This window comes from Peromyscus eremicus, chromosome 15 (assembly GCF_949786415.1).
Source record: "Peromyscus eremicus chromosome 15, PerEre_H2_v1, whole genome shotgun sequence".
Lineage (NCBI taxonomy): Eukaryota > Metazoa > Chordata > Mammalia > Rodentia > Cricetidae > Peromyscus > Peromyscus eremicus.
Window position 1 is genome coordinate 24127468 of NC_081431.1, and position 15000 is coordinate 24142467.

The 15000-nt window shown below is 46.9% G+C and overlaps 2 protein-coding genes across 4 annotated transcripts in view; both read left to right on the forward strand.

Annotated features, from left to right (window-relative positions):
* Window positions 1-8165, forward strand: part of Fcrla (Fc receptor like A) — a 14716-nt gene extending 6551 nt beyond the window's left edge. The window contains exons 3-6 of the mRNA XM_059281069.1: window positions 3918-4091; window positions 4582-4848; window positions 5608-5892; window positions 7788-8165. Coding sequence (XP_059137052.1) covers window positions 3918-4091; window positions 4582-4848; window positions 5608-5892; window positions 7788-8032 — 971 coding nt within the window. The 3' untranslated portion in view covers window positions 8033-8165. The remainder of the gene's footprint in view (window positions 1-3917; window positions 4092-4581; window positions 4849-5607; window positions 5893-7787) is intronic.
* A 5283-nt stretch (window positions 8166-13448) lies between these two features.
* Fcrlb (Fc receptor like B) overlaps window positions 13449-15000 on the forward strand; it is a 6231-nt gene continuing 4679 nt past the window's right edge. For 2 of the 3 annotated variants that reach the window (XM_059280997.1, XM_059280999.1), the window contains exons 1-3: window positions 13449-13479; window positions 13912-13932; window positions 14269-14523. In XM_059280997.1, coding sequence (XP_059136980.1) covers window positions 13449-13479; window positions 13912-13932; window positions 14269-14523 — 307 coding nt within the window. The remainder of the gene's footprint in view (window positions 13480-13911; window positions 13933-14268; window positions 14524-15000) is intronic. The other variant, XM_059281000.1, reaches the window with a different exon arrangement.

Sequence of the window (15000 nt, forward strand, 5' to 3'; positions counted from 1 at the left end):
CCCCACTAGAGTCTGTGTTACACAGGGTGCGGGGATCTCTGTACTAACGAGTTTTTATCCGGATGGATTTCTTCGTTGCACCCGGCCCTGTTGATTTCTTATTCTCTCTTGTAGTCTCTATTTTCCTGACTTCTGTCTATTTTCTCTGTATATTGCTTGCGTGTCTTCTGGTCCTTCAGTGGTTTCTCTTCCCCTCCTGTAAACTCCAGTGTTCTCTACAGTTTAATCCTCACCCCGTACTCATCTTTCTTACACAGTCTCCTAATGAGACTGTAGAAATAGATCTGTCTGGTTTTGCTGCAATGGTTGTATATTTTAGAGCCTCGGGGCACAATTCCAGATCTATCCATGCTTTTGACTCTCACATTCGAATATTAAGCTTACACAAGACCTTTTGACCTGTGTGCGTCACCGGTACCAACACAACATGAGATGAATTCATCTCTTCCCCAGACCCTCACTCACCTTTTGCTCTATCACACCTTTATCTCAGATCCTCGCACAAGCACTCACCTGGGACCTCAGCTAGAAACCCAAGGGGCATTCTGAACTCCTCCCTCATCATTCTCTGAATCATCAATTTGGCAAATTTCACCTCCTAAATTGCTTTCACAACTGGTTCCTTCATGAACCACTACAAATGCTTTCTTAAGAGAAGCCTTTATCATCCGTGGCTGAAGTTGCACAATGACTTCCTTACTAATCGTGTCTCAGCCTTGTCTCTTTGAATTGAACTTTAACTCTGCATCCTGAGGGACTTTTAAAATTTGCGTTCTTATCGTGGCACAGGAAGCCCCAAACCTCGCATCCTCTAACCCTCTTTCGCACCTTCTTCCAGCGACCTCAAAGCCTTCCCACTCCGCTCTAACAAAGACTCAATCAACCTGCATTTCCATTCACAGCCCAGATTCTTAGCCAAGGCTTTGCTTACATTGTAGCTCCATCTGAAATGAACTCTACCAGGACTCCCGAGGCTCTTCCACTTTACAAACTTCTAGGTATCCTTAAAGATTCCACCTTGGTAGCATCTACCCCCAGAAGCCTTGTTGGACCCCATTTCTGCCCCAGTATCCGCCTGTGACACTTTGTTCTTACTGCTTGCATCCACACCCTACAATAATCCTTTCACATGTTTGGTCTTCCATCAAACCGGAAGCTATTTGTGGGAGGCCCGGAGATTTTGATTTTGTAGCAAGAACTGTGGTCTTGGAATCATATGCTCTGATTTCAAGCCCCCCTTTCTAGTTACTAGTTCTGTATCACTTTGAAAAGTCACTTTCAGTTGAGCAAAGTAGCATGTACCTGTAATCTCAGGACTACAGAGCCTGAGGCACGAGGGTTGCCTCCAGTTCAAGATCAGCCCGAGTTACATCACAAATACCAGACCATCCAGGGATGATCTGGATGTAAAATCTTGTTTAAACAAAAATCACTTTTAATGTACCTGAATTCACTTTTCTCTGTTGTAAAAATGAGAATGATAATACCTCCCACGTGAGGTTAATAGAGTGGAGATGCCAGATATGCCAACAAGGCTTTAAAATTTTTTAAATTAATTAACTTAGCCGGGCGGTGGTGGCGCACGCCTTTAATCCCAGCACTCGGGAGGCAGAGCCAGGCGGATCTCTGTGAGTTCGAGGCCAGCCTGGGCTACCAAGTGAGTTCCAGGAAAGGTGCAAAGCTACACAGAGAAACCCTGTCTCGAAAAACCGAAAAAAAAAAAAATTTAAATTAATTAACTTTATGTGTAATTGTTTTGCCTGTGTGTCTATGTGCCACCTGCATGCCTGATGCTGGCAGAGGCCAGAAAAGGGTATCAGTTCCTCTGCAACTGCAGTTCTGGATGGTTGTGAGCCACCATGTAGAGGTCAGGAAGAAACCTTGGGTCCTCTGCAAGAGCAACAAGTGCTTTTAACAGCGGACCCAACTCTCCAGCCCCGAAGTTTTATTTATTATTTATTTATTTGAAGAAACAAAACAAGAGGAGGCTGAGTTTAGTCTTATGACGGTGAAGGAACTGAAGTAAAGTAGCATAATGGAGAAGAGGGGACTGCGAGGCGCTAAGAAAACACCGGGGAGTGAAACAGTGAGAACTAGGAAGTGGACTTGACGGGGAAGTTAATAACCCAGAGTCCAGTGTCACCGGAAATGGGTGAGAACAAAGGTGTTCGGGACAGGGAAGAGTGGCGTGGAAGAACAAGTGCATAGGAATGTGGGGCTGGTGGAGGAAGACAGGGACCAAGGGGATGAGGCGCAGTCAGAGCTGGGAGAAATGACGCTTACCTACCCGGGGCTAGTCAAGGACCTAAGAGAGAGAGTGAAGAGATGTGGGGAGGACTCTCTAAGTTTCAACCTGGAGGCAAAGAGTTGTTCCGCGGTTACCAGGCCAGCCTAACGATGAAGGTTGTTGGAGCGGGGAGGATGGAGAAAGCTTTGCCATTGCTAGGGGGAGTTCAAGAGCAGAGGACATTAAAGTAAGAAGAGGTCATTGAAAAGTGAAGCTTTGGCTGGGTGGTGGTGGCACATGTCTTTAATTCTAGCATTCAGAGGCAGAGGTAGGCAGATCTCTGAGTTCGAGGCCAGCCTGGTCTACATAGCAAGTTCCAGGACATCCAGGGCTACAGAGAGAAACCCTGTCATAAAAAACCAAGAAAAAGAAAAGGAGAAAAAAGAAAACTGAAGCCTTGAGGGGGGAAGCAAGGAGGGGAGAGGGGCATAGCCACCTCTTCAGTAGACAACCCACTCTAAAGAGCCAAGTGAGCTGTGGGAAAGAGAATGGGGCGGGATGTCCCCAAGGAAGGTCGAAGGACTGAGTAGACTATGCTTGGGCAGTGAAGTAAAACGAACATTGCTTCTGAACTTACACCCGGCCTTCTTGCTCCATTCTTGACTCTTGGGGTGCTTCTGTTGCTGGAATTAAACTCAGGGCCTCATGCAGGCTAGGCAAATGTTCTACTGCCATGCCTGTCTGCCTGCTTCCTCCCTTCCTCCCTCCCTTCTTTCCTTCCTTTTTAAATGCACGTGTGTGTATGTGTGGTATGTCAGAGAAATATCATTCCTTAGGTGTTATCTACCATTTTATTATGTTTTATTTCAGACAAGGTCTTTCATTGTCCTAGGCCTCACCTAGTAGCCTAGGCTAGCTGGCTGGCTGGCCAGCAACCACTGGCATTTCCCTGTCTTTAACTCCCCAACACTGGGGTTTGAGCCTCCTGTGTGCAAGCTAAGTAGTTTTCCAACTGAGCTATCTCCCCAGTGCACCGCCAAGTCTTTCTTTACACTCTTCTAAATTTGATTCTGTAGAACTGCTTCTTTAAAATTTATAGGCTGGAAAACCAGGCATTGTAGCTTACGCTTATAACCTAGTGCTTAGGAGGCTGAGCAGGAGGACTGTTGTAAGTTCAAGGTCAGCCTTGGCTATGTAACTCATAAAACATCATCAACAACAAAAATCATCAAATGATGGTGAAGTCCCATACCTGAAAGGCTTGTGAAGATTAATAGTGCGTGGATGTGCCAGCGGCGTGTGACACACGGAAGCACCAGTGGATATTATAATCTGACGTGCCTCTCTCTCTCCTCTCTACTACCTGCTGTGGGGTCATGGCTGTCATTGTCCTTTGGTTTCCTCAACCAACAGCTGGATGTCATGCTGGTGAGTTCCCTGCTCCTTCATTCCCACCCCCTCTAGCCCACAGTCCTTTTACTGAGAGGCCTGAACACCAGTGAGCCAAGGTCAAGGCCATCCGGCTGAAGACCCATAGGCGTCTCTTAGAGGAGTTTTGATGTCTTCCCCTTCTCTCCCTGACAAGATGGTTCCCTGGGGCAGAGGAGGAGCCCTTGGGGAGGGCCATTCCATCCCCTTTCTCTAAGTTGCAGCATCATTTTCTGGTTCTCCCTGGGCCATCCCTCCTCAGCTGCCAGTTCGGAGACTCTGAAGTGTGAAGGACCTTTCAGCACGGAGCAGAGCAGCTGCCACACGGAGGAGGAGGAGGAGGCGGCGGAGGCGGATGTGACCCTTTCCAGTGACATCGACTTCCAGGTCAAGGGCTACAAGTTCAGTAAACCCTTCCATCTGATCGTTTCCTATGGTGAGGTCCCAGGAAGACCCGAGCAGTGTCTCAAACCACTCCTGACAGCGCCCCAGCCCACTCAGGAAATCACCCTCCAGGAAACTGGCAGAGGCGGAAGTACTTAGTTTCCCATCCTCAGCTTCCAGGGGACAGAGTGTCCTTGAGGAAGTCCTAGGCCCTAGAGTTATTTTTCTCTCGACATTGGGCCAATCGTGAAGGCACTGGACAGAGTGAGGAAATGTGGGGAGCCATCCATAACTCTAAGTTCAACCTCAAGGCAAAAATTGTTCCCCAGTTACTTTGAGACTAGAGGGCAGGAGTAGAGGGGGAGGGTAGAGGGAAAAAAAGGCTTTGCCATTGTTAGGTAAGGTCAAGGGGGCAGAGAGCATTAAGGAGGGCCAGTAAGAGTTGAAAGTGACTTGGAAAGTTTAGGAGATCTGTTACAGGCATGGCTTGGTGTATCTCTCAAGGGAGGTAGATGACCCTCAGCTCTTACTTTGGGCTACAGACTGGCTGATCCTGCAAGGTCCAGCTACATCCATATTTGAAGGAGACCCACTGGTTCTGCACTGTCGTGCCTGGCAAGACTGGCCACTGACTCAGGTCATCTTCTACCGAGAGGGCTCAGCGCTGGGTCCTCCTGGACCTAAAAGAGAATTCTCTATCGATGTGGTGCAAAGGTCAGACAGTGGGCAGTACCACTGCAGTGGCATCTTCAGGAGCCCTGGTCCTGGCAGCCGAGAGGCTGCATCCCCTGTGGCCATCACAGTCCAAGGTGAGAGCTTGAGGGAGTGTTGGTGTGGTGGATCTGGGTGAGAAGGGATAGGGAGACCAGAAACATCCAGACCTACGCTTTCTGATATTCACGGATCCAGAACCTAGACTTCCGTTGGCTTTGTTCATCCATGGATCTTTCCTAGTCCTGCCTAGAAGGGAGGGACGAAGGAAGAGAAGGGAGGAGGGAAAGAAAGAGGAGGGACGAAGGGAGGGGGAGGAAGGGAAGAAATAAGAAGGGAACAAAAGAGGAGGAGGACCTGAAAAGTTCAAATGGGACTGCTGGGGATGCTGTGAATGTGTTGCTCTGATTGATGAAACGCTGACTGGCCAGCAGCCAGGCAGGAAGTATAGTGTAGGCGGGATAAGGAGAGAAGAGAATTCTGGGAGGTGGAAGGCTGAGTCAGGAGACGCTGCCAGCTGCTGCCGCTGCCATGAAAAGCAAGATGTGAGGTACCAGTAAGCCACAAGCCATGTGGCAACTTATAGATTAATAGAAATGGGTTAATTTAAGATATAAGAACTAGATAGCAAGAAGCCTGCCATGGCCATACAGTTTATAAGTAATATAAGCATCTGTGTGTTTATTTGAGACTGAGTGGCTGCCAGCCCAGGCGGGACTGGAGATAGCTCCAGCTACATGGGATCTTTCTAAAAGAACTCATACCTAATGAACAGAGGAGAGGATGGGTGGAGGGAGTTATGGGTCTGCTGAGTACAGGATGGTTGAATTCTTCTTCACTGCTTGTCTTCTTCCCAGAATTGTTCCCATCCCCAGTTCTCAAAGCCTTACCGTCTAGTGAGCCCCAAGAGGGAGGCTCAGTGACCCTGAGCTGTCAGACAAAGCTGTCCCTGCAGAGGTCAGCTTCCCGCCTCCTGTTCTCCTTCTACAAGGATGGAAGGCCACTGAGTATCAGGGGCGTCTCTTCAGAACTCCAGATCCCCAAGGCTTCAGAAGAGCACTCTGGCTCCTACTGGTGTGAGGCAGCTACTGAGGACAGGCAAATTTGGAAGCAGAGCCCTCAGCTGGAGATCCGGGTGCAGGGTGAGTTAGTGTGTACGTGTGCCAGGGGGGTGGGGGTGTATATGAAACATGACTGGGTTCAGCTAATTCCAGAGGAAGAAGACAAAGCGGGCATGCAGGAGAGATGGGGCAATAATCCAAAGCCCTTGATGGTGGAAGAAAGCACAGAAAGAGGATGTCTTCCTCAGACCGTGGGATGTACCAAACCAAGACCCGGCCTGGCCCTTTGTGTACCTCCCTATAGAATTCAGGATTCCTATGTAATCTGAACATCTATGGGAGCATTATACCTAGAATGCAGATAATGTCTAGAAAGGGTCAGCCAGGACTGCATAGCAAGAGCTCATCTCAAAACAAGCAAACAAAAAAACCTCTGGGAAGAGTAGAGTGTATGTCAAATTCTGGAAGTTACCATTAGGAAGGCTGTATTTGACCTGACACACACCTAGAGGGAGTTGTCTAGGCTGATGAGAAAGCTTGACAAATGAAATGAAAAGAAAATAATAGGGTGGGGGACTAGTGATAATCATCCTTAAGAGGGGGTGCCTCAGGGGATCCGCTCAGAGAAAGACTGAAACAAAGATGAAGAACTAGATTGATGGCACACACAAGAAAAGGTTGATTCCAGAGCCCACTTCCAGAAACTAAATTCTGGCTTGAGAGAAAATAAATGGGCAGTCTAAAGATGAGGCTTCCTCACTAAAGATTCTCAAGCCGAGACTGTCAAGACAGTCCAGCCTCAGTCTAAAGGAAGGATGTAAGAGTTCTCAAACCCTGGCTGCCGGTGAGTACCCGCGCGCTTTTAGAAAAGAGGGAGGATTGATTCTGTAACGAAACACAGTGGGTTCACATCTTGTTGCTTTCAATACTAAAATAAGCATAGCCAAGGCACACAAGAGTGGAGAAAAATTTGTGATCAGTGTCGGGCAAGAAGAGTACAGGAGTTATTTACAAAGCAAGGCCCTCCTCAAAAGAAGGCATAGGGCGATTATTCAACTTAGACATATTTACTCTTGTAAGGGTTGGCCCATTTTTTTTTTTTTTTCGAGACAGAATTTCTCTATGTAGCTTTGTGCCTCTCCTGGAACTCACTTGGTAGCTCAGGCTGGCCTCAAACTCACAGAGATTCGCCTGTCTCTGCTGCGATTAAAGGCGTGCGCCACCACCGCCCAACTAAGTTGGCCCATTTTTTTGTTTGTTTGTTTGTTTGTTTGTTTTTCGAGACAGGGTTTCTCTGTGTAGTTTTGCGCCTTTCCTGGAACTCGCTTTGGAGACCAGGCTGGCCTCGAACTCACAGAGATCCACCTGGCTCTGCCTCCCGAGTGCTGGGACTAAAGGCGTGCGCCACCACCACCCGGCAGTTGGCCCATTCTTAAACATGCTCAGCTAAGCAGTGTATTCTGAGCATGCTCAGTTCAAACGCATGAGTTAAGAAAAGATGGTAGACACATTTGGGGGCATGCTTAGCTAAAATGGAACACACGCTTGAAACATTAAAGTGATAAGCAGGAATACCTCTGGGCATACTGAATTTGCATTCTAGAGTTTTAGTTGAAATAAAAGAAAGAACATTTTGAAGACACATTCATACAGGAGTTTGCCCCTGAAGGTACCTGTCTCACTGTGTAGCTAACAGTGTGTGAGGGCAGGGCTAGAGTCAGGCACCATCTTTATGTATGTACTTACTTATCTATTATTTTAAGATAAGGTCTTATTTTGTATCTTTGGCTAACCTACAGCTCACTGTGTAGACCAGGCTGGCCTTTAATTTCCAATGCTCTTTCGGCCTCAGCCTCCTGAACACTGGGACTACAGGTCTGCACCACCACACCCAGCCAGATTTCACTTGTATGTGCTTCCTGCCCATAATAATTCAGGTCCCTTAAATTCTGCTGATTCCTCCATCTTGAATCCAGCTCTTCAGAAATCAACTGCTTCAGAAACTTCTCCTGCGGAGCCCCCTGCTCCTCTGCCTCCACCACCCGCTCCTTCTGCTGAGCACCCGGGATTCTCCTCTGCAGACCCTCACTTACATCACCAGATACGCCTTCTTCTCAAGCAAATGCAGGATGTAAAAGTTCTCCTTGGTCATCTGGTCATGGAGCTGAGGGACTTGACTGTCTACCTGAAGCCTGGGGTCACAAACGCTGCTGACAAGTGAAAACAAGCCATCCATCTGGGACATGCTCAACCACTGCAACAAGTCCAGCTCTTTCTGTTCTGCGTGTATGTAGAAATAGTTCTGCAAGCTGTCCTGGTACTTTGTTAGAATAAAGAAGCTGGTTGAGTGTAAATAAACATGTACAAGGTGAGACCCAGAATGTGCCTATAGCTGTATGTTTTCTTTTACTATGACAAGGTCATTCTGTACCCTAGACCAAGTATTCAAATGCCCAGACTGTGGGGAACATCTCATTTAAACCATCACACTCCATGTCCAGCATCCAAAGTATGTAGAGGCATAATGTGAACCTCAGTGGGCTTGGGCAACCCTGCCCCGATGGTCCTGATACCTGGAGTACACATGGGCTCTCTCTTTGGCCAGTTCCACTTGGTGCCTGCAGCTTCTCTTGGCAGATGTTCCACATCTGGTATCTCTAACATCCTGAGGTCTCCATTACAATTGGACTTCACCTTCACAGCTTTATACATAGACTGCTCAGGGGCTGTCTACAGGGAATCTGACCGTGCATGGTACATATTGCCTTGCTTCACAGACTTTTATCTGGAAACGCAATGCAAGCCTTCATGAGCCCTGTAACTGCATGCCTGCAAAACCAGCACCATGCAGACAGCACTAAGCTCTGCTGACAGCTGGAAGGTAGTCAGGCTTCCTTTTATCATGATGGCGTGGGAGACTCAATCTATGATAACACTTCCCTACACAGGCCTTTTCCAGCAGGGTTCCAGGAACTTTCTTTCTTAGGTCCTTTTTCTTCAGGCACTGGAGAAATCTCCCCCTACAGCACATTCTCTACTATCTCGGGGCAATTTGTTCGATTTCTCTTTAGTGATGCTAATCTCCGCGAGGATTACAGCTATATATCCAACACTTAACTTCCCTGAGACTTTAATCAGCATCACACCCTTTGCTCTAGCTTGGACTACTGTTGTCCGTTCTCAAATGATGAGAGCTAGCCTGACAAATTATGCAATAACCTTGGTTAAGATGACCTTTGGTTGATGAATTAATAACATCATGTTATTATGGCCTTAGTGAATGAATAGTCTACCACGTTATCCTGAATTATGTAGAGTTGTGTTCCCACCGTGGTCTCTTTTTGTGCTCTTTATTTTTACAATGTAGCCTGAAACAATGTACGACAAACATACACATGATCTCATCTTTGATATACAGGAGAAACAAAGGAGGAGGGTCACGTGATGGTAAAATGACTCTTACGGTGGTGCCTAGCACCTTCAAGGGTGTGATGATTCATCTTGATGGTCAACTTGGTTAGATCTTGAATCAACTAAGAGCCCTGCTTCGGGGTGAGTCTGTGAGGAGATTTCCAGGAAAGATCTGAGTGTAGAAGGCATAAGAACTATGTGCCGATTTATTTTTAAGGTTCCTAAGTTCTATTTCTTTCACTCAGCCCTCATAGTATGTACCAAAGAAGTTCACTGTAGCATTGTTTATAGTAGTGGAGATTTGGGAAGCAACCAGGGCATTAGGGAGTGGACAGGTACCACCTGGTGGAAGCATGAATCAATAACCACGATGCATGTAGAGCAATATGAATGAATTTTACACGGAATTAATTTTAAATAAAGAAAAACAACATTTAGAACACACCATTTATGTAAATTAACAATGCTAAATATTTTCTAAGATTCAGTATATAAACCTGTAGGGGGGATGGAGAGATAGCTTAGTGGTTAAGAAGACTGACTGCTCTTCCAGGAGACCTAGGTTCAATTCCCAGCACCCACATGGTGGCTCACAACCATCTGTAACTCCAGTTCCAGGGGATCTGACACCGCTTTCTGGCCTCTGCAGGGACCAGGCATGTACATGGTGCACAGCCATACATGCAGACAAGCCACACTTAAACATAAAAAATAGAATATATACCTACACATATATATGCACATATAGAGGAACATACTATAACATGAACTGCTAAACAGTCTTTTTAATAGAAAACCCAGGGCCAGACATTGGAGTGAAAGCTGAAAGATCAGAGAAACAGAACAAGCCACAGCCAACCTCACCTTACCAACTCCTCAGCCTCCAGAACGAGACTTTCTATTTACTCATACCTTATATACCTTTATGTGCCCTGCCATCTTCCTTCCTTCCTAGTGCTGGGATTAAAGGCATGTGTGCTTCCCAAATACTTGTTAGCAAAAGCATGAGATCTCAAGTGCTGGGATTAAAGGTGTGTGCCACCATGCCTGGCTCTGTTTCCTGTGTGGCCTTGAACTCACAGAGATCCAGACGGACCTCTGCCTCCTGAGTGATAGGATTAAGGGTGTGTGCCACCACTGCCTGGCCTCTGTGTGTAATCTAGTGGCTGGCTCTGTCCTCTGATCCCCAGATAAGTTTATTAGGGTACACAATATATTGGGGTACACAATATATCACCCCAACATACATTAAACATTGTATGGGAGGGGCCAATATGTAGGGGAGAAGAATGTTGGTGTGGATAACAGTAGGAAAATAAGGAAATAAGAGAGGAGACTTACAAAGACTGAAAACAATGCTTCTCTGTGCAGCATTGTGGATACCTAACGATAGACTGACTTGAGAACAGATTTTGGAGTGAGCTTCTCCTCAAGCATCCCTGGTTTCTGTCACCTCAGTTTCCTTACATGTAAAACAGAACTAGTACTAATCCCTCCCTCGAGGCCCCCTGTGAGGAATGAACGAAGTGAATTTCCGTATCTGTGAAGCATTAACATGGTATCTGTCACACACACACTGGCGCCCTCACTAAATGTGAGCCTTTCTCATTACCCCACATCCTCTCTGAGAGCATTCTACTTACCACAGTCCTTACCAAATAATGGCACATCTTGCCAGGAAGTTATGCTGTGGCAGACTTCAAAGAATTGCTCAAACCCAGTGTGGGGATGCATGCCTGTTGCCCCACCAGTAGATGGCTGAGGAAAAGAGGAACGCCTCAGCTCACTTTTGAGTTTGAGACTAGGCTGAGCAGGATGTTTTCCTTCAAAAGGAAAAACAAAACCCTAAGCAATAGAAGTTTCGGTATTTGTCTGCATACTAAAGGACTTGGCAATGGGCAAAGGAGTGAAGAATTAAAATCTTCGTGGGAAGGGTCCTGCATAGAGAAAAAGACCAACTTGGGGAAAATTCGGAGGAAAGCATAGATAGACTAAACAAGTGTTGGGGCAGGGTACTTTTCAGGTCACACTCTGAGCACTATCTGTGTGGTTAATGAGCTCTGTGGCTGATTCCTGTGAGTTCAAGAAAGACTATATACAGTATATGAATTTGGGGTGTAATCAGGTTTCTTCTGGAATCAGTAAAGGGGCTCAGATCTTTGTTCCGGCTTATGAGAAGTCAAAATCGAGTCTGGTTGAGTAGTAGTCTACGAGGACAGCTGACAGATGTGTGGCACTCTTGGGCTGTGCAGAGGTCAGACCCTGGGGACAGGCTGCAGTGGACATGAGGAGTTCTGTAGCAGGCTTTTTCTTTTGGGCCACCAACCAGCTCCCAAATCACGACACAGAGACTTCTTAATAATTATGAATGCTTAGCCTTGCTTAGGCTCGTTTTCCCGCTAGCTCTTTCAACTTACATTAACCTATTTCTCTTTATCTACTTTTTGCCTCATGTCTTTTCAGCTTTTCTTACTTTCTTGCTGTCTCTATATCTGGCTGGCTTCTTGCCTGGCTTCTTGCCCTGGGTGTTTCCCTCTTTCTCTCCTCCTTCTTTTCTTGGTTTTTTTTTCTTCTTCCCTCATTCTCTTCTCTCTCAAGCCTAGATTTCTCCTCCTATTTAGTCTCTCTGCCCGCCAGCCCCACCGATCCTTTCTCTGCCTAGCTATTGGCCATTCAGGTCTTTATTGGACCAATCAAGTGCCTTAGGCAGGCAAGTTGAAACAAATGCAATACACCTTTACATAATTAAACAAATGCAGCACAAACAAAAGTAACACACTTTTACACAGTTAAAGTAATATTCTGTAGCATAAGCAAATGTAACACATTTTTGCCCAGTTAAAATAATATTCCACAGCACAGTCCCACATTGGTCCCAAGATGAAGAGGCAGACAGGGTTCATGAAACATAGGAGCATTACCTAAAGGGGGCATTCTTCTCTGCTCTCTGTGTCTAGTTATCTCCCTGATTCCTGCTCACCTTATCAGATACTTTCCTACTTTTCAGACCTACATATCTGTCCCCTCCCTCCCATCAAATCCTGCTGCCAAAGCAAGATCCAAAATGATTAGCATAATTTAAACAACTGGCCATATTTTCCTCGGAGACATTTAACAGGGAAAAGCACATTGCACTAAAATATTAGGGAATTCTCAGAGGAACACTTGGTGTATCTGCAAAATTGGAAGATGCTATCTTGGAGAGCTGACCGTATCTGATCATTGATCTCCTTCCTGCTAGAGTTCCAAGGAAAGCAGATGTCCTGGTTCTAAACAGCTGCTGGTGTGGACAGGATAGAGTTCAGGGAGACATACTATCAGGTTGGAAACTTCGTTAAATATTTACATGAAAAGTCAGGCTCCTCATTGCTCAGGTGTGGTCACGTGGCTCAGCGTGCAGGAGAACCAGAGCAGAGAGGTCTGATCTGAGAAGACTTTGAGGGGCTGATGTAGTGACTTTTCTTCCAGACCACAAGCCCTCAGGACTAGAACATGGCTGGGGAGGGCTATTAGGGCCTGGTAGAAGGAAAGAAGAAAGGAACGAGTGAGTGGAGGTACTATAAGGTGAGACCATTGCGGGTGGGAAGGGAAGACTTTTCTAATTTCTGAGGGTTTCAGATTCCAGGAAAGAATGAGGAGAAAATACATTGCACTTACATTTTTGACTGGGGAACAGCAAGTCAGCAGGGCATGGCAGGATGGTTGAATCATTCCTTTCTGTTTACTCATTTTGTGGGAGGATGTGAGCTCTGTTTCAAGGAACTCAACTTCGACCTCTCAGGGATTAAGCAGAAAGAAGATGGGCTTTGTGAATTGTGAACATCAACAGGACTGGGTGGCGGCGGCGGCGGCGGGGGTGGGGGTGGGGGGATAGAGTGGGAGTGAGATACCGATGGCACCTAGTGGAGCCTGGGGTTCTATATGGCTCTCGTGTGCTGCAGAAGGCACAGCTCTATAGGTCCTCTCTATAGAAGTCAAGGCTGGACTGAGCTGGGACATGGCTACAGAGACAGTAGCTGGGACAGCACCTGGTGCTTGGGATACGCGAGTGACACACTCAGGTGATGTCCTGCTCTCTCTACTCCACCATCTTCAGGAAGTAGGAGAGGTGAAGCAACGGGGTCTCCTAGTCCTTAGTATCAGCTACTAGCTGCCTCTTTCCCCTCTGTCCCTCATCCACACCAGTGCGCCCCCGACCTTCTACAGCCGCTGCAGGCAGACCCATCATGTGGACACTTGCAGCCCTCCTGCTCCTGGGTGAGTTGGTAATGAGGTGGCACCAGCAGGGTTTGGAGAGGAGAGTAAATCAGGGCAGGGTATGTGGGATAAAAGAGCTGACTATGCAGACCTTCAGGTTTCAAGTGGTTTAACACCTGCTTTGGAAGGATGAAATTGAGGTAGCCTTCTCAAAGCCATGTGATTTGGTGTGGACCAAGGAAAACAGGCTTTGAGACTATTCAGTCTTTCCTGGGATCAAGAGTCTTAGCTGGGCAGTGGTGGCCCACACCTTTAAATCCAGCACTCAGGAGGCAGAGGCAGGCGGATCTCTGTGAGTTCGAGGCCAGCCTGGTCTACAGCCAGTTCCATGAGAGGCTCCAAAAGCTACAGAGAGAGACCCTATCTCGAAAAAGAGTCTCTATTGTCAGAGAGAACATTCTTTACCTCCTCCCTTCTTTCTTGCTTTTACAGTTCCATGCAGTGGGCGAGCTGGTAAGTCTTCTCCATCTCCCTTCCAAGTTTTGGTAAGTTCCCCTGGAGCACATGCCCCAGTTCCTGAATGTTCTGAGATGGTGCTTTTCCGCCACTCTTGCTCAATCTTGGTGACTAAGTCTTCTTGTATATAGACACTCAGAAATGGGTTCTGATTAATAGACTCCTTGTTTGGAGCCCCATGTCTATGGTCTCCTTTATTGCCAGGGTGGGTTCGTATGTGGACTGGGTCCCAGAAACTGGTGTTTTCCAAGAATTCTCAACCTCAGGCTTCATTGTTGGGCAGACACCCCACGTTACTTTTCTTCCTCACATGGCCCCACCCCCACCCCCCAGCTACTCTGGAGAAGCCCATATTGTCTCTTCATCCACCTTGGACTACAATCTTCAAGGGGGAGCGGGTGACTCTGCGATGTGATGGATACCACCCTCTGCTGCTAGAGCTCCGGCCCATTAGGACTCTCTGGTATTTGGGCCATGTTCTCCTGCCTTCCCACAAGAAGAGCATTGAGGTGCACACACCGGGGGTGTATCGATGTCAAACACGTGGAGCACCCGTCAGTGACCCCATCCACCTCTCTGTGTCTAACGGTGAGTGATCTAAGCACAGAGGGAGAAGAATGCACAGTGTTGTTTCTAGTGATATTGACCCTCCTGGCCAGGCAGACACCAGGCTGTTCTCAAGGGACAGGAGAAAAAGGCCACAGAGTCCCACCTTGAGTTTTTGGAGTGGGCAGAGGCCTACAGTAAAGTTTTCCTGGCCCCAAAGTTCCCCCTTGTCTTCCTGATGGAGCAAGAAACAAATAAATATTATTAATATATTAAGTGAATTAAGTGAGGTGACCCAGTTTCAGAAAAACAAAAATTGCACTCTCCCTGGGATCCTAACTTTCTTTCTTCTCTTTCTTTCTCTTCTCTTCTCTTCTCTTCTCTTTTCTTCTTCTTCTTCTTCTTCTTCTTCTTCTTCTTCTTCTTCTTCTTCTTCTTCTTCTTCTTCTTCTTCTTCTCTCTCTCTCTCTCTCTCTCTCTCTCTCTCTCTCTCTCTCTCTCTCTCTCTCTTTCTCTTTT